Raw genomic sequence first — 20,290 nt, 5'->3', positions numbered from 1 at the left:
TTTACCAGGGGGTGTATCCAGGTGCAAGACTCCACTCAGAAAGATGTAGTCAGGAAAGTAGGAACTGAAAAATTAGCTCTGTCTGGTACATAGTGATTTAACTGTGCATTTTGCTAGGATGTGCATGTGCAGATCACAGTAAGCTTTGCAAAAATCACTAAACAACCTTTCATCTTCCATAGAGGAAAATATCATTAGCCATATTTTATAGCTGGGGAAAAGGGAGAGGTTACTGAAGGTGAGATAAAACTCTGGGCTAAAAATGTTCTGCATTCAAGATGAGGAATTAGGACAACTATCCCTGGACAGATGACTAGGGACAGCTGCAGGATAGTCATGAAAAGATATTGCACCCCCAGTGTGACCTTGTCTACTGTTTGTTCAGCTCATTGTCCTCTGGTGGTTTTCTTAGATTGAGCACAAATGACTGGAGCACTTCATTTTATCCTGTTGGTGCTGAGGTACATTCCATAATATGGTGAAAAACTGAGAGCAGCAAAGACAGAGTGGAACAAGACTAGAGGAAGGATAAGAGTGAACCTGAAAGAAGGGATAAGGGCTGTATATTCTATATGTGTCACACTGACTCATCAGTGTCACACTGAGCTGTGGTGTTTATATTCTTCATTGGCATGGTGGCATTAACATGCAAGGATGATGTAGTGAATCCTGAGGACAAATGTGTCCTCTAGGAATACATCAGCTCTTTTTTCCCCCAGACTCTCCTAGTCCCTACTAGCAACAATGATGTCAGGTGCAACAGATTTTTCCTCTCATCCTTTTGCTCACTTGAGCTCATTGAAGTGTTCATTGTAGTTTGGTCACTTTCACCAGCTTCCTCAGCTTCAGTGGTTGCAAGTGTCAGTATGGGCTCCATCAAAACTGTTCAGAGCTAGAGCATCAGCCAGGTGGGTGGGTGGGCTAACTAACAGAGAGGGAAAAGCTGCAAGAAATGGTTTCATGGGGCTACATTGCAAACCAGGGAGAAGCAATCAACTACAACTTTCCTGGGAGAACTCTTAGCCTAGACAATGCTCCAGTGTACTCGTAACTTTTTACAACCATTGTGTGGTGTCCCAATATTTTATACACTGCCTTGTAAGAAAGAGTGTATCTTCCTAAGCCATCCCATCATCTCCTTCTGGTGCTATTTCTACATATATTTTCTTCAAATGTCTGTTGAAAGTCCTTCACACAATTTTTTTTCTTCTTTTTCTCCCCAGGGTGTGGGCAGGTTCTTCGGGCTTCCAGAGGTCAGATTTTGCTGGAAGGTTACCCACTGAATGCACGATGTGAATGGACTATCCATGTTCAAGCTGGATTTAACATTGAGTTAAGGTGGGTCCTGCTGACTTAGCCAGCACTAAGGTGGACATTGGGGCATGTGGTACCACAGCTCTTTCCCTGGTCTGGCTTGTGATGGACAGGCACTGGACAAATCAGTGCTGTACTTCCAATTCCCATTAGGACAGATGGATACTGAGGAGAGTTTCTCAGGCATTGGGCAAAATGTGTCTCTTTAGAGGTGTTTTCAAGACCTTGACAGCAAAGTACACAGTATTTCCTGAAGACTGTACAAGGCTGAACTCAGACATTCTTTGAAGAAAAGATGTAGGAATGTTTTAATGATGTCTCATGCAAGAGGAGAGTTGCCCATGAGTACTGCCTTGCATTTAACCTTCATTTTCCCTCTTTTTTTCTTCACTCTTTTCACCAACCCTGTTTTCTATCAGCCTCAGTTATTCCTCTCACCATTCCTATGACTGAAGGATGTGACTGGTTCTCCTGCAAGTCACAGAATCACAAATTTAACTAGGTTGGAAAAGACCTTTGAAAATACCAAGTCCAACCTATGACCTAACACCGCCTTATCAGCTAAATCATGGCACTCAGTGCCACATACAATCTTTTTTTAAACACCCTGAGGGATAGTGACTCCACCACCTCCCTGAGCAGCCAATTCCAATGTCCTATCACTCTTTCTGTGATTAATATTTTCCTAATGTCTAGCCTAAACTTCCACTCACACAGCCCAAGACTGTGTCCTATTGTCCTGTCATTGCTCTTCTGAGCTGTGTATGCTTAGACCTGTTAACCAACCCCTAATGACTCAAGCTCACAGTTCCTGCCTAGTGCAGGAAAGCCTCTTGTTGGGGTAATTAATTATGTTTTCAAATGTGCACAGCAGGGCGCTCACACGTGCAGCAGCAAGTATGGCAGGGAATGGTATTCGAAACACACTCACGAAAATAATGAAAATAATGAAAATAATGAAAATAATGAAAATAATGAAAATAATGAAAATAATGAAAATAATAGTTTAACCCTTCACATCAATATTTCTCTGACTTTGGAGCCCAGGCAAAAGAACTGTGCTAGATACACAAACAGTTAAAATGTGTTTAAACAGTTTAAACATGTTACTATATGTTTGAAGAGAAAATTAATGGGAGGAAGAGCAACAAATCAGTTGGAAAGAAGAGCTTGTGATTTTCCCACACTAATGCACTTTTTTCAGGCCTGCACATGCAAGCCTGTTGTGTAGTTGTGATCTATTATTGCCTGGATAGCATTGTGTAGAAGACACAGGAGCAATACTGTGAGGAAGAGTTTTGTGTTCACATGACATAACTTCGCATCAGTGTCAGTGAGCATGGGTTGTAGCTGCCTTCTTTTTAAGAGATATTGTTGGTGAAGCATATGACTTGCACAGCACAAGCTTAGGGAGGTGATATTTTTCTACATTTCTGAAAAGGGCCTTCTCAATTATGAGGCTTTAAAAGTGCTTCAAGAGCTACAGGTGTCACCCTGTCTTCGCTGTTGTGGGGATGGATGTGAGAGTGGAAATGGAACCTGTGCATGCACGTTACTGTTGAATGCACCTGTCTCTGGGGGAAGTATTAACAGCCAGATGGCATCAGGCAGAAGGTGCAAGAAAGAGACCAAAGGTTATTTTAACAAAGGACACTATATCGAAGAGCAGAACTTGCTGTGGCTGCACTAAGGAGACTCCAATCTGTTTTCAAAGCAGTAGAAGAGGGAGTGCTGTAGTTAACAGATGTACTAACTCTGGAGAAATCAGATTTCCATTCTAGACCCTGAGGGCTACCCACACACAGGAAGAGGATGTGTCACATGAGATCCATACAGTTCATGGTATGGTTCACAGTTCACTGTTCAGCTTTGGATGGAAAACTTTAACCCAGGAGTGCCTTTCTCTTCCTCCCTATGGCCATCCTTCCTTCAATCAAATAAACATAATACTAGGTATCACCTTAATGTGAAATAATGATATGTTTCAACTGTGAAGGTCTCCAAGGGGGAAGCCTGAACTACCAAACTTCTGTTGTCAGCATCTAATTTATCTGAGCTGGGTAATCTTGGAGAATCCTAAAGCCCTTTGCTTAGCCTGATGATGAACCTAATGCCTAGATATCTCAGCAGATGACATAGCACTCCCAGGGAAAGATCAGGAGCTCTCCTGAATGTCCACACTTAACCCTGCCATCCTGATAATCCTACAGAAGGCATAGAGGAAACCTTCATGGCAAAGATGGAACAGGAGGTTCTCACAGAAGGTAATCCTGTAGTGTGTTCTGAGTCAGTGGATGTCTCTGAGGTGCACTAACTCAGAGCTGTCCATTGAGGTACTTCAGTAGTTAGATACTGGGGAAAACATGTACATTTAACCTAAAACTTCACCTTTGGGCTATTCCTATTCAGAAGGGCAGGTTCACCTAAGCTAACCAACAGAGCCTGCCTGCTGGGTTGCCATCCACGTTTCTTCACTGTATTTTCATATAAACGTGCTGATCCCCTCTGTGGGTGGTAACTGCTTAGAGCTGTACTGCACAGCCAACACTGTGCTGAATCAGCACAACTGCCAACAAAAGAACTCCTTTTTTCATTCTCTCTGTGCACAAATCCTGTTTGCTGCCACCCTGGCTTGCAAGGGCAGGGATGGGGACAGTGTAATACACAAGGCAAACAAAGTGGTTGTCTTTGCTCACATAGGGCAGGAAGAGTGAAACTCGCAGGAGCACAGATAAATCTTCCCTTGCTTTAAGCTGTGCCTGCAGTCCTTCGGGGGTTGGCTCAGTAGAGCTGTTTTGATAAATAGTGTCCATGTTGTGGTGGTGGTTTGTTTTCTCTGCTTTTTTTGCCAGCCTTGGGGTTTTTTTGGGGTTGTGATGTGTAGGCTCCCTCAGCCTGAGCCATGTCAAGGATGCCGTATCACAGCAGAAGTAGCTCACAACTTTCAATTCTTTTCTTCAGTGCCTCAGCAGAGATGCAGTTTTAAATATGTCCCTTGGCTAGAAGCTTTCCTCAGAGGGATTGGCCAATGTAAGCCCACTGCAGACGCTGATGAAATCAAGATAATACCTTTCATTCCATTGTGTATCTGATGACGAGTAGCACAAAATTAACATGTTTAGTTTTATAATATCCAAGAGAATTATGATATAATTACGGTTTCACTGGTGAGGAAAATGAGGTCCATTGAATTGTGTGTACCTGTTTAAACAGCAATAGAGCTCACGGTCTGTAAAGGGTCCTGTCAGCTGGGCTGTAGCCAAGAGGTTTTTAAGAGCTTTGGCAGGTTTCCTGACCTGCCAATTCTGAGTCTTAATCACAGGATCCCAAGTCGTCAGTACAGTGTATCTGCTTCTTTGCCAAGTTAAATAAAATGCAAGTCAGAACCTCTATGTCTTTTACATTTTCCACTCTGTTTTCATCACTTTTTAAAACAGAGAAAGCAAACAATTAAAACCAGTATTCTGTGTATGGTTCTTTCATTCTCTGTGGGTATGCCTTGATTTTCTTTGTTCAGAGACACACATCAAGTCACAGTTTACCTTTACATCTTTAAATAATACTGCTCCCAGTACATGGTGGGCATTCCAGAAATTTTCCTTTTGTACTTGCACACATACTTAATTTTAATCAGAAATATACCAGTTCAAAAAAAACCCAGAAAATATTTTTTCTGGTTTGGGGCAGGATAAACCGTAACCTGATAAGTGTGACAAAGATGAATGGGTTAATTTGTATTGCTCTGTAACTTCCACAAGGGTAGATCCCTGGGGTATGTTTCACCAGTGAAAGAATGTTTTGAAAATGTAGTGTATAACCTGATACCTGTGAGGATGTCTCTGACAGACCTGACAGAAATAGAATTCAACTCATGCATTTTATGCAAAGCAAAATTGTATTATGTCTCTCTAATGCATATTTAAAGCAGATGTCTTTTTTTTTTCTTCTGTGTTCCATCAGATTATTTTAAAAACTGAGGCGCTCTGCTCCATTGGTGTAGCTTCCTACAACTGCTCAGTCATTTCTCTGTTGGTAGCGTACTCCTGATGCTCAAAAATACCATATGACCTGAACAAAGGTGACTGAGAGAAGAGGCCTCTTAAGTCAGCTCATGAGTTGTCAAAGGAAGGTAGAGGAACATGGAGGCCTCCTTAACATGGGGGCCTGAGTCTCAAGATGAGAAGGGTATAAAACGGACTCCAGAATTCTCTTCCCTTCAGACTGTAAGGTCCAGGAGCAGATCCAAAATTCATCTCACCTCTTTGGTGGGAAAATGCAGTCTTTGCAAACCACTAGGCCCACACTGGAATAGGCAATGTGGGAGCTCCAGCTTAATCCTAAATACACAACTGCAGTGTTAGGAATCTTCAGGAAGATCGAGTACATAACGAGTTTCATTTATAAAATATGCTGCTGAAGTTAGCAGCGTGGCCTTTCCCAGGCCCACCTCTTCTCCTTTTCCCGCTGTACCAAGGCTGAGCCCAGCCCCCTGACCATTGCACATTCTCCAGAGGCACTTGGTGTTGCTCCCTCTGTTTCTCGTTCATATTCTGGTGGGGTGCTTTGGCTCTGTGCCCACCTGAATTCCAATAGCAGCATATAGCATGGCTGTTAATGAACAAAGGCCTTGCACAGTGGCTGGATCGAAGCTAGGAAAGGACAGACATTGTGGGAAAAGGCTTTAAGTATTTCCCTTCTGCACTAATTCCTGTGCCTTATTTCTGCTCTCAAAAGACAGGCAAGTGCCACACATTGGGGATTTACTACCATTTCGCTTTCTAATGCAAAACTTGCTGTTGTATTTTGATTCTGTTTCTCTGGCTGTTTCTGCTTCTATTACATCCCCAAGCTTTCCTTGTATCCCTAATTGCTGACTTCTGAACATCACAATGTAAATGGCTTTTGAACCTTACAGTTACTTGATATTGTAACTTTCAGTACTTAGAACTTTATTTAGGGCAAATAGAACAATTTTTAGCAAACAATGACAATAGAAGTATACCCTCTGCAGTGCCTGACCCTGGATGAAAGTTCTGACATTGTATTGTGGTTAGGGACCTGATGCACATGAATAGACTGTATGACTTCAATTTAGACTTCACTTTGTGACACTGGAATGTTCTCATGGAGCAACTGTATTGGGCTTCTAGGCATCATGATGCAAAAATTGAGATGAGTGAGATGTCTTTGTGTGGTTAGGGACTTGTTGATTCAGTGAGGGAGTAGGCCCTAAGTATCTAAATGCCCAAATAAATAGTATTCAGGGTACATAGGTAAGCAGTCTGTTTGTCCATGTTCCCCAAGATTTTCCATGCTGAGCCTGGAGTTTGACTATATGTGCCAGTATGACTATGTGGAGATCCGTGATGGGGACAATTTGGACAGTCGGATAATAAAGAAATTCTGTGGAAATGAGAGGCCACCTCCCATCCGAAGCACTGGGTCTTCACTCCATGTCCTCTTCCAGTCTGATGGATCCAAGAACTTTGATGGATTTCATGCTGTCTTTGAAGAAATTACAGGTAACATAATCTAAAAGTGGAACATGCCACTCATTCTCATTAATTCAATTTCACTAATCTCTTTCCCTGTTTTGCTTCATTAAAACTTTCATGCTGTGTTGCCTACAGCAACTTACATAAAGTCAGTGTGGGGAAGATTCAAAAGCTGTCAGATGGCATGTGAATGTGAGGCTCTTCTAAAAAAGACTGAATTCCTTCTACTTGTGTGAAGAACAAGCACATCAGCCAGCAGAGAAAAGCTGCTGTTTTGTGTGAGTTTTCTGTTTGAATTGAAGAATTAAGAGCACAGAGGAAGTAGAGGAAGGGGCATGTGTATCTGCAATGGCAGAATTGCTCAATGCTGTATGCAGGAGCAGAGTTGTTGTCTCAAGCAGCAAAAACCTGATGCAAAGTCTCATAGATAGCTCAGTGAAAATGCCCTGAACAGAACTCTTGTGTTGGCTCATGTACCATTAAGAATTAAAAAAAAAACCCAACCAACCAAGACCAAAACAAACAAAAAATCCCCAAGTGTGTACAAAGAACGAATTATTTTCTTTAAGAAAAAAAATGAAGAGGCGTTTCCCATTCTGTGATGATCTCAGTGTTATAAATGACAGAAGCAGGGCTGCAGAATTGCTGGTTTTGTTACTACTCAGTGCTTCAGTCCCCTACATTGCTTTCCATAGTTTCAAAATAGCACTGAAAGTGCAGCTGGCTCATCATTTTGCCACTGTACTTGCGGCAGCCTCCACACTCATCCTGGATCTTCCTTGTTTAGCTATGTAAGGAATTTTGGTCAAATCTATCTACAGTACTCCTGGCACAGAAGGTTAATCAGACTGTGCTGCTTTGCCATAGATAAACCCTGCAGGATCTATGACTCACCATAACTTGCCTCCTGTACACCCTGGTGACCCATTTCATGAGGTCATCCAGGGTATATCTGGCTCAGGAAATTTAGTTAGTTTATATAACCGTGATATAAATACACAAACTTAGCTCTTAACAATGATCAGAGGTGTAACTAGCAACCTGAAATGTTCATACTTCTGGATGTAGCACCTATGCCATTTCTCAGCCTGCCCTGTTCTTCAAATGCCATCTTTAGTACCTGTTAGCAGGAGCAGTTGGCTATTGGTAGTTTGCCTGGGCTTACAGCAGGAGAGGTGATATAGAACAAATGAGTGTGGCGTGGGCTATGTTGCATAAGGGCTGCCTACACTCAGGGAACTAACATTTTCCATATGGTGCAAGCTGAATTGGTTCTGTTTTCTCTGCCCAGCAGGGAACACTCGGTATTTGAATATTGTTGAGCACTTTATTTCCGCCCCATTTTGAGTGGTAATTATTCTGAGGCTGTGAGGCTGCAAGTGTGGTAATCCACACAGAGCACATTGTAAAGGGCTTCTCAGAGTTTGTGAGGAACTCTATTTGTGCACTTTATTATGAGGCTGTTCTGGTCTAATGTGTAGTGCAGTGAAAGGCTTTTCAAACACTCCCAGTGTCTTTTTATGTGAAGCACTAACCTGGCCAGCAGGACCATTTAAGGGAAGAATACAGCGTGCATGGGGCAGCAGAGAATTGAAAGCGGGGGCAGCACAGGATCGAAAGCTCTGGCAGCACACTGAAAACTGAAGCATTTGCCCTGAAATTTCCCTCTGTGCACAGCACTGTGGAAGAGCCAAGGTCCCCAGAACAGATTTCACGGGGCTTACTAAAGCAATTCCCTATGCTGCAGGTGAGAGCAGCAGCAGAGGAGCTTACAGGATGTGGACTAGGACATGAAGGTGATCTGGTGTCCCCAGCACCTTGGTGGTGTAGTGGAAAGGACTGCAGAAATATGTCAAAATTGAATTCCTTCTTTTTCTGCCTCCTATTTCTGTGAGCTCTGTACTGGCTTAGAAGCCATGGTTTGCTGAAGCAGGGGCACTGACTGCACAAAGATCACTGGTTCAAATTCCAGAAGGGTTTTGATTGATACAAAAAAAGCTGCAAAGCCTATATCTCCTTTAGGAAAGGTCACTGTGTGTATAGTTATTAAAGGATGAAACCACACAACCTGCTGTGCTGCATGGTCTGAAGGCAGGTGCTAGATCCCATCCCATGCCAAGTGTGAAATGGAAACCAGTAATTGGCATGAGTAACTGGAAGTCACTCAACAGCATTCAGATGAGAAGCATGGGAGGCCAGATGGGGACCTCTCAGAGTCTCTTAAGGATTAGACATGTGCTGGATCCAGTTAGATGAAAGCCAGTTACTGACTTTCAATAACGCTTTCCTTTCTATACACCCAAGCTACTGACACAACACAGTGCCTTTAAACTTTTGTAGCATTGTCCCTTGTTGTTTGACTTAAGCTAGGAAATCAAGACTCCTTAAAACTTAAAAAAATATTTAGTGGTTTTCAGTATCGGGCATTTTTAAGGACAGCATTTGACACCGTTGTTCACTTCACATGCTTACTTTTCCAGAATCAGGACACAAAGCTGGGATAAAGAAAAAGATAGAAGTTCATTAGCTTCAACCAGTGACTACAAAATCAGTCTGTAAGGAGTCTTCTGCTTCTCCTTCCCTTTCTCAGTGATATTTTACATTAGTTGTATACAGTACAATTGCCACTTTTTTTTTTTTCTTTTAACAAGTGAATTACTGTCCTTAGTCAGGCCTTAATTTTCAATGAGACATGGAAGATATTCATTGCCTGGCCATGTATAAATTGCTCTTACATCACCACTTGAAACCTCCAGAGAAATCCATATGTGGCCTCTATGTATTTCTTACCTCATGCCATCTGGATAATAAGAAACTTCTCTGAGAGAAGCTGCTCTGAGGTCGGTCCATATGGTGGCAGTGACAGATCCTGGCACATGGGGGCTTTTCCTGAGGTGGGAGACACCTGAGCAGCTTGTGGGAGGTGCTGAGGAGATCTGCACATTGCCAGAACAAGCACCCCTCTGTCCCCCCTGCCTTCCAGAGCAGCCCAGGGTGCAGGCAGGGTGTGTGGCAGTGGAATTTGCTGGTATTTAACGCACAGTTACACATTCTGATATTAAGTAATGCTGGTGTATAGAGTTTGATGCGTATCACTGTTAGATTGTTGTATGCAAGAGTTTCCCAGGGACAAAGCAACTCCCAAAATTTAAAACAACAAGATCCAAGACACAAAAAACCTGCAAAACCAATGGATCCCAGAACGTGTCCCTAAACTCTGGGTTGAATGGTAGGAAAAATGTAGGTTGCTATTAAACTTCTTTAATTTAGTCTAAACTCTAAACATTAATTGAACTAGATACAAATTATTTTTGTTCCATAAATCTTTCTCACCACTTGACTGCAGTTAAAGGAAAATGGTAAAAGTAATGTATGCTGGGAAAAGAACTGCTTATCCCTATTAGATCTCTCCTCTAGTAAGTAAGAGCAGAAGACTTTTTGACATGCCGCTTACTGTGTCTTTCTAACTTCTAACCAAAATACGTAATTTACTCCAAGACACAACCACCATGAGGAAAACCAGATAGGTTTCCCATCCTAAGAGAGACCATGAACATTCTTCCTTTTCTTTTACAGCTTGTTCTTCATCTCCATGTCTTCATGATGGGACGTGCATTCTAGACAAGAGCGGCACCTACAAGTGTGCCTGTCTGGCTGGCTATACAGGGAATCGCTGTGAAAACTGTGAGTACAGGCACTGTGTGCATGACCAGCCTCCAGGGCTGCCACTGATGCATTAATTGTAAGGAGTGTCATTGGTGTGTAGGTTTGGTCAGTCACAGAGCCAGAGAATGCACTGAGTTTCTCGTGGCATTTTTTAAGACCTGTTTCTTGCACTTCATGAAGATGTCCACTCAGTCGTTCTGGAGCTTTATGTCAATGTGCAAAAAGGTAAAATAGACTTGGAGCTGGGAAACTGCACACCAGAAATCTTTGCAGTGGATTAGCCTTATCAGACAGAGGTATCCCTGCTGCTGCTTTCCACTCTGTGCATCAGCTGTTCTCTACTGAAAACACATACCCCAGCTGAGCCCTGTGCTTAATGCTCTAGACTGAGTCAGTCATAGCAAATTCATTTTTCCTCACAGTCACCTGGGAAGTAGAATTCTGGCATCATAAATGAGAGAGACTTGGGATCAAAACAAATGAAAAAGAGTGGATTCTCTTCATATCTGTATTGGTAGGCCTCACTGTACCTATAGTCATACACCTGGTTTTGTCCTGACGAATTGTAAAATAACTGGATTCAAATTAATTTCTGGTCCAGTGATTTACTTCTTCATGCATGAGAAAATCCTCCTCCTACAGGGCTCAAAAGAACATGAGGGAGTAAGAATTTTGCAATGTATGTCCATGATAGACACTCTATCATCTATACTAGCTGAAAGGAGCATTCTGCAATATTTAAAGTCACTGAGCTAGAGCTGATCCTGGAGGATTTCAGTGATAGTGGTGAAATCCACTTGGGATCATATTTGGCCCAAGACAGAAACATGGCTAACTGTATCCTGCTGTGGCATTCCTCTGGCCATAAGGCACACAATGCCTTGCCTGCTGGCAGAGTTTTCAGGTCTATGTCAGAGGAACCAATATACAACAAACCTCACTTCAAAATCTTTCCCATACGTATGCCATTGTTAGGAGTGGATTTATCTCCTGGAATTTCTTTCATTTCGTCTAGGGAGTTAAATCATAGTGACATGATACCTCCTTTGTTGAATCATTTTGAGGTGAAAGACCTTTCAATTTCTGCAGATCCAGAAGTAGCTCAGACATGAGGAAAGATCGTTTCATATTTTCCATAAACCTGAAAAAAATTTGTCTCAGAACAGATTGCACAGATTCCTGGTATGTTTTTTGTAGGGAAGAGTTGCTAAAAATTGGAAGTTCCTGACCTCAGGACTAAGAGTGTCTGGCTCTTCTGCTAACAGCTTTTTTCCTGTGAGTAGTTGTTTAGCAGGTCATTTAGGGACTGGAAACTCCTGAGCTCTTTGCAACTGCTCAGCAAGATTAGTTCTATTCCTTTAGAATGGAGTGAGGAAAAAAAAAAAAAAAAAGAGGAGAGATTCCTGTATGATTCAGAACCAACTTAAATTTCAAATAATTACATTTCCAGCAAACCTCAGTCCTAGTTTTGGCAGGCTCTACAGTACAGGCAAGGCAAGGAATAAAGCTCATATTCTTTTACTGACTTTCTTTTGTAATTCCAGTGTAGAAACTTCACCCGTGCAACCCACACAGCAAACAACAGGGGAGATAGTTGAAAAACAATAGGATGAGACTTTCTGTCACTGTAAGCAATGAAAGCTACAGGTAGTAACAGGATGAAAGGAAGGAGACACTTAAACATATATACAGTCAGATTTTTAACTTGATGGGAACCTTGTAGTTTGATTTGTGAAAGAACAATTTCAGTAGATAAAATTATGTTACTTTATGATGTTTGTGGCTGTATATTTGCCTTTTGCTTATGCTAGGCATAATATTGTTTTCCAGCACCTATATTGCTGCCTTCTATGTGAACAGCAAACCTCACAGTTGGAAAACATCATGGCAAATATTTTTGCTCTTTGGCTTCAAGTAATTTTTTTCTTAAGATATTTCCTTCAGTTTTGCCAAAATGCATCCTGAGTATTTTCCAATGTATGGGGAGAAAAGTCAGAAAATTAAAGTTTGATTGATTTTTTAAGAACAAAATAAAGAACTGGGATAATTACCTATGGCTGTAATTCTTTAAAAGCTAGTTGTAGTTTCCTGAACAGCCTTTTAATTTAAATGTTAAAGAGAGATTGTATCTTCTTCAGAATCTTTCTTTCTGTTAGGTCTTTCAGCAAAAGTGCTATCTTGTGAGGTGGAGCCAAGGGAAATAAATTTATTTCTGCAGAAAACTGTCATAAAATAGTCAGTTTTGGAATATTGAATATGACTTTGGACACTATAAGACTGACATTTTTTCAGTCTGGTTTTCTTTGAGTAAGTCAGGTGCAATCTCATTAAAGTTAATGGATGAAAAATAGGTATAAGAGAGAAGAAAATTAGAGCCCCTTAATGTTAAGTGCATGTAGAAGCTCTGAGGTAGTGCAACAGAAGGTACCCAGAGAGATATGAGGGTTTTAAAGAAATCCAAGGGACATAATTCAGATGAAGAGAGACTGTGGGATTATCTCATTGAGGAATAAGTTAAGGCCAAATTAAACAAATTTAGCAATGGGTATTTCATGACAGAATCAGAATTTTTTTAGTCCCTTACCATTCCAGTACAGCTCTATCTTTTTGTCTGTTACCAAGTTTAATTTTAAAGATGTGGGAATCACTATTGGAATTATGGAAATCACCTTAATGAGATAAACCACAGGGAACCTATTGTTTCCTCTGGTAACTTAAATTCCATCTATTTAGCAGGATGATCGACATTGGTCAAGCTGCTTTCCTGGGGTCATATTTAACCCTAATTGCTCTGTCACTTACAATTTGCAATATTAATAAAATAATCCAAGGTACAGGTTACTTACAACTAGCAGTCTCTTTTATCTTCTACTATAGCAGCCAAGAAATTAACGTTTTGTTTACAATGTGAAGGGCTAATATAGTGATTTAAAGGCTTCAACAGCACAGAGTGAAACGTAGGCATTTATCTTTCTGATAGCTGCTAATATATTTCAGTCAGTTCTGTTTCAGGACAAGAAATATTTTATATAAATATGTCTGATTTCACTCCAGAGACTGTTAAAAAAATTGTATATGAAATTGTAAAACAAATGCTAACTTTCTATCTTCTGACCCAAAACACAATAAAAACAAATCCCAAGGATGGCAAAAAAACCGTTTTTACAAATAAACATGCTTTGCTATCATGATACAGTAGGTAGAGAAAACGAACTCCTGTTTTAAATACTTGGGCTTCTCTCTGATCTTAAAGAGAATTTGCAGTATACCTACAAACCCCTCCCAGTAACCCCTTAGCTATGCTGACATGATTGAGAGTGAACTCAGGCTTTTCTCTTTGACCTTTGTATATTCTAATGTTGTCAGAGGCATTAGGAACCCACAAAATCAGATAATCTTGTTCTTCTAGCATACAAATACTCTGAGACAAACCAGCAACTTCATCAAAAGAAGCAGGGGAAAAGTAATAAGCTGACTAGTGCACAACCTGCCTGCTAAAATCCATCCACTCCAGTGTCAGACTGTCCATGACTCTGTGCTGTGTGACAACTCCTTGTTCAACTCAGACTAAGAATGGGCTTTTCCAAAGTTTGCCTGCTGAGGATGCAGCTGTAGAGACAGTATTGCTGGTACCCCAGAGCAAATGCTCTTGCCCTCTGCTTGTCCTCCTCCTAGGACGAGCTGTTCTGACTCAAGAGTCCTCCCAGGGCTTGCTGGCCCCAAAGCAAGAGACCTTGACCTCATCCTGCCCAGAAATTTCCTGTTACCTTTATTTCGAACAAAGCCAGGCGAACTGGAGTTCCTACGCAAATAAGAAGAGCTTCTCTGAATGGGGAATTCAGGGCTGAGATCTGATTTCCATTTTTATTCTGTTTCTCGCTCCTGTCTGCCAAGTAGGAGAGGTTTGTTCTGCATCCTAATGAAGAGTCTAATCCAACTGACAAAACTGTATAAACTAACTCCTTGCTGTAGCCTTTGATGTTGCTGGGGCTGGCCTTACTGTGTGCCAACAGGCCTCTGAATATAGCTTTCAGGCCTTTCCCCACTGCTGATATAATCCACTTCCATCCTTTTTTGCCCCATACATCTGTGACTTGGGCTGGTTCTTAGGGATGCACTCATCCTATCAGAGTGACTGATATCTAAGATAGGGAGGAAGCATTAACCTCCCACCAAACACACCCCACCCCCTGTTCTGCTGTGGGAGGACGGAGCCCAGCTGTCAGTGCTTGGCATAAGCTAGACAGAGTTTGAAACCCAGCAGAGCTTAGGATGAGGCACTGGGGAGAGGTTCTGGGCACTGAACCTAGTTTTCTTACCTAACCTTGGATATGTAATGCAGAGTTTTTTAACAGAATGCTTGGAGGGTTTTTTTAAAATTTTGTCAGAAAGATTCTCAGTCACAGATTTCAAGGAGTGCCATAATCTCTGTGTATGTGTATAATTATACATTATATCAGTGTATAATCACTGTGCCATTTGCAGCTCACGTGTTACACTTTACCTACACTGCATGATTACAATGGAGAACTTCAGGTATAATTAAAGAAATGCCTCTGAGTCCTTTCTTGCAACGTTGTCCTGGAAATCAGTCCTATTCCATATAGGGAAGATGTTCCAAATAGAAATATTAGAAACATGATTCTTCATTTCCCTGCTTCTGGGAAATGGCTTTTTGGTTGTTTGTTGGGCTTTGCTTGAATTTTCCAGTGGAAAAAGGCTTGTTACAGATTTTTTTAAAGGGACAGAGTTCTCCCTTGCTCGTGTCAAGGTCACTGATTTTGGCTGGCTATGTCAAAGAGATGAGATTAATGCCACTCCTTCCCCACCACATTTCCACTGTCCTTCCTATTGGCATATGTGTATGGGATGGGAAATAAAAACGCTGCTTCTGCTATTGAAGGACATATATACCTGGAGCAGCTAAGGAGTAGAGGCTAATGGCCTTTTTTCCCTGTTAAAATCCAAGGGCTCACCTGCCTTGAGACCCACACAAAAACATTTCACTCAGTGTGGCAGTTCTCAGGGTTTGAAGATCCATTAGGAGCTACAGGCTGAAGCATAACACAGCACCACCCTTCAGCCTGTCATGCAGCAGCTCTGCAGTGTGACCACAGAATGGTCTCAGAGGTGGCTGTTTTCCAGAACCTTCCTGGAACTGCCTCTGAGAGACAACATAATATGCAGAGGTTTTTAATAAGTCACTTCAGGGTTCTTCAGTTCTGGTGGCATAATGCCCTCTCTTGTCTTACTGAGCTGATCAGAAGAACATTGTTGTGCTATGTAGATGTTTGCTAGGATGTTATCTATGCTTCCTCATCCTGCCTCACAACATACTCACTGCCCTGCAGTACACTTCTTTCCAGGAAAATCCTGTGTTTTCAAGGCAACCTGTACTGGTTAGTGCCTGGTGCAGGAAGTTGAAGGGCTTGGGTTGAAATGGAGGTAGAGATTTCTGCCCCCAGTTTTCACCTCAGTGTATTTCCTGTAGATTTCTTGCTTGGTTAGAAGGATATTGGAACTGCTGACAGAGAAACTACCAAACCACCAAACACTATATGTGGTGCTTTAAGATAACCCAACATCAATTCTGGGTTGTCTTAATTCACTGAGCAATAAACAAAAGCTGTGCAGCTCATTTTACACAAACAGCCAAGATGCCTCATAGGAGGACAGGAACACCTAGGAGAAAAATTATATTGATGGCTGAGGATGGATATTGCTACAAACATTTAAAGCAGCCACTAAACCACAGCTGCTTGCAAATCAATCTGCAAAAAACTGGTCCCTAGAACTGGCCTTTCCCTTGGTTCCATCAGTAAGAATATTGGAGTGGGTAAGTCACACACTCTCTGGGAGGAAGGTGCTCATACCATTTAACAGTGTTTGATTTCATAATGCTTTTATAGTGTCTTGAAACTCCAGTGAGTATCATTGACAGCAAGGCTGAAAGAGAGAGAATATCTGCTTTACTGACAATTCCTCTTGTTGCTTTGTTATTTCCTCAGTGTCAATTAACTAGACAATTCTTTTAGTTTTTCAGAAAGTGAAACATATCTGGTAAAACCCTGTGGTATTCTGCTCAGAGCATAGCCCCAGGCATAGCCAACACCTAAATAAATATAAAATTATCTCTTTGTAAATGTAATCTATCCAAGGATAGGCCTGCCATAGGAAGTATATTTCTAAACTACATTAAATACATTTATCGGCAATCTCTACTTGCCCACCCCAAAACAATACTGAACTTTTTCCTCAACCTGCTAAGACATCTTAGAGGTAAAACCATCCATAGGATTCTCCCTGGTATGACTTGCCACGTGGAAGGATGAATCAGTGTCAGGAGGACAGGTTGGACCAAGCTACAGCTCAGGTATTTTTGCCACACTAGATGGGACAAAGATACTTTTGCCTTCATTTCACCACTGAATCATTTAGGAGGCTGAGTTTTTCTGAAAAGCCTCCTCTAATGCATGGCATAAACCAGCTCTTTAGCACAGAACGACTCCCTGCAGCCCAAAACCAGTCTGCATCATTGGCACACTTCAAGCTCACCCCACCTTTTGCAAAGGCCACAGAGCAGGGGGGCTGCAACACAGCTTAAGTTGCTGATGGAGATGCTTTCTGCCTCTGAGCTGAGTGTGAGGAGATGTAACTTTTGGGGGTTTTGGCGCTGGAAGAACTGAGAAGCGCCAAGAGTAGGTTATAGATTTGGGATTTCTGCCTGTATCAACTACTCATCATTGTTGGCCAGCCACCCTCCCTCACCTACTTCACCACCCTCCTAATTTCCTTCCCCATTACTGGAGCCCTAGAAAAACAAAATACTGAACTTCTAAAAAAACATTGATCTTCTGAACCAATGAATGAAGACTACACCTCTTCTTAGAATTCCACAAATTACCTCAGAAAAAAAGGACTTAAATCTCTATCTTCAACTCTCAAAGTGGTATTTTACATTAAACTATTTTCTGATTTCTACCCTTAAACTGCTTGAATCACCCTGTCAGATAACCCCTGCACAAGTTCCAAAACAACAAATAAAGTTAGTAACAGTCCCCACCAAAACAATCCCCGCCCTGCAAGAATAAAACATAGCTACACCACTAAAACCTGACTGAAGAGAAAACATATCCCACTATCAACTGCAGCCACCCCAAACTGCCAGCATTCAGTAAACTCCTCCAATAATTACCTCCAAGAACTAAACCAAGTCCCACACTGTAACAACCAATCTCCCCAAGCCTCTGAAATGGATCTGCCACTAAAGACAAAGAATAAAGATAATCCACTGACATTCCACCCAAATAAGTGACAAACAGCACCAAAGACACAAAGGAGACCCCCAAACTCAAAACCCACTCCATACCTTGCAACAGATGCCAACACCAAACCTACCTCTCCAGAATACAGTGATGGATTAGATGCAAGTGCTAACCCTCCCAAAACAAAGCACGACCCTAAGAAAAGTACAAAATAGGTCATAATTGTTCCTGCTTGGCCTCTCTCCAGTGTCTATGGCCTGAAAACACATAGCGTAAGCGTCAATTGTAGGAACTCTCCCAAAATACAACTTTTCTTTTTCTTTCTTCCCCCTCCTACCCTTCTTTCTGTTCAGTCCTCTCTGAAGACTGCTGATACACTGTACTTCTGGGGTGCAAGCATACAGACTGCAGCTCTTGCAGTGCTTTGGGGTAACCTCAAAACAACTTTGAAAGTTTGCTGAAACAATCAGCATTCTTCAATGCTTACAGTTTTGTTCTTGCCCTTCCCCTTCCCCCCAGGTTCATCAAAAGGCTTTGTTCCTCCTTGAGGATTTTACACTCAAACATCTCTGAGGCAGCTACCTTACACACTTCCCTTCATGGGAATCACTTCATTATCTTCCACGCTGTTTGCTGGTAGTGCAAAACACTGCCAAGGCAGAATGGCCCCAGGAGGCAGGAATGATGACAAAATTGACCAGGCAGAATCCCACTTGTTCTTTCTTATGACTCCCACTTTCCACTTTGGCTTCTTCAAGAGCTCAGAAACTGCTTTTCACAGCCACTCAAATTGCCCTGCTACTTCCTTAGTACTCTTCTGCTTTCCAGTTCCCTTCATTTTCTTTTCCCTGTACTCTCATCTCAACACTTGGTAATTTCTATCTCTTTTTCTAAAGTGGGCAATGCCAGATCTTCCTTCCTGTATGAAATTCAGCTCAGATCCCTGCAGAAGGCTGAATGAAATATTCTGTCAGATATGCCAGGATGAATCTATATCATTAAATATTGTTCCTTTGCTTCAGGTAATGCGCATGCAGAAACATTTTTTCACAGCAATATGCATTTGTTCGGAGTGCCTTTTTCATCCAGTATTGCCTGGGCTTGTCCCTGTTTATTTGGAAAGATAACATCTCCATAATGAAACACCTTAGGATTATTTATTCTCTCATTTGTAGTTTGATATAATAAGGACATATCCACTTCTTTCTTGCCCTACAATCTTCCCCCTGACCAGACAGTGCTCTCCCCTGCAGGATAATATTGTGATTTTTTTTCCAAGGGACACATTAAGGAACTTATGATAATTATTATTTCTTGCTACTGATAGAGCAAATGAATGTTGAGGATTGTTAGGATTTTGTTCACTCCAGTATCCCATGCACAAACAGGTCCCGTTGTATAATTAAATAGGCCATCCAAGCACCGGAAAGGTTGTATCCAGAGACACAGCTTTCTAAGGGCTAAGAACAATGCTGATAAAGATCAAGTGGCTAATTGTAAGCAACAGCCTCCAAATTGCCTCCGGATGAATAAATCACAGTGAGTGATCCAAGCATATTTTCTCATGGATACGGTCTCATTCACAGAGGCAGGGAGCTAGAAAACATCAGGGGCAACTTCCAATTGGCTGGAAGGGAATGAAAAGATTTGGATTTCAGTAGGGATTACGTCATAATTTTGTGTAATTATTCCTAGCTGGTGGAACTACTGCAAAAGCAAAGAGGCCCAGAGAGCAGGACTGGAAACCTACTCTCTGGTTCTTGGAGCTGGTTGACCAGCTGCTCTTGTTATGATTTCCTTTGACATTTCCAAGATTAGTGTGAGGACTGGCAAAATGCAACAATGAGAAGCGATTTGAACTTCCAGGACTCTTTCATGGAGGATAAATTAAGGCCAAAGACCTTTGTAATAAATAAGCTGTCCCAGCACTTCTGCTGAGCTGTGGCTGGAGCTGGGCATGGAGCTGGGAGGATGTGTCCTGGGACATCACAAGAGGCATGAAGGAGGTTAGAGTGTTTCCTCTCTTCTGAAACACAAGTGACCGAGGGCAGAGATCATTTAAAAAATCGTCCCTAGCCAGCAACCCAAATGGAGGCTACTGTAATGCATGGGCTCACTTTTGGGGAATAATTTTTACTTCTTCAGGATTTGTATTTGATACTGAAGGCCAAGTTCCAGAGGGATATTGGCTCTTCTAGCTATTGCAGTCACCATGACATGAGCACTTTTGTGGAGCTTAGCCTTGGCTAAGTGCTTGTGATAACACAGAGGCTTGAGGTGCCTCTGAGACCCCTGCCTGGAGCCTCACCCACTCATTGCTGAGTCTGTGGTGACAGGCATGACCAAGCAGAGCTGAGCTCCTTTGATGTGTGGCTAGAGCTGTTCAGAAAACACTGCCATCACTGTGAACACCTTTTTATCACACTAGTTTCCATGCCCTTTCCTGTACAGGATCTACTGTGTGTTTCTAAACATTTGCTCTCTGCTATGAGAGTCTTGCTTTAAGAAAAAATTAATTTTCAATCCAACCCTTAGCACTCTTGGTTTTCC

General features: G+C 41.8%; 1 protein-coding gene across 2 annotated transcripts in view; it reads left to right on the top strand.

The window, feature by feature from the left end:
* PAMR1 (peptidase domain containing associated with muscle regeneration 1) overlaps positions 1-20,290 on the top strand; it is a 52,085-nt gene that overhangs the window by 14,399 nt on the left and 17,396 nt on the right. For both annotated transcript variants that reach the window (XM_063398320.1, XM_063398319.1), the window contains exons 4-6: positions 1,224-1,338; positions 6,619-6,836; positions 10,386-10,493. In XM_063398320.1, coding sequence (XP_063254390.1) covers positions 1,224-1,338; positions 6,619-6,836; positions 10,386-10,493 — 441 coding nt within the window. The remainder of the gene's footprint in view (positions 1-1,223; positions 1,339-6,618; positions 6,837-10,385; positions 10,494-20,290) is intronic.

Source organism: Prinia subflava, chromosome 5 (assembly GCF_021018805.1).
Source record: "Prinia subflava isolate CZ2003 ecotype Zambia chromosome 5, Cam_Psub_1.2, whole genome shotgun sequence".
NCBI classification, from domain to species: Eukaryota; Metazoa; Chordata; class Aves; order Passeriformes; family Cisticolidae; genus Prinia; species Prinia subflava.
This window is presented reverse-complemented; position numbering and strand designations above follow the sequence as displayed.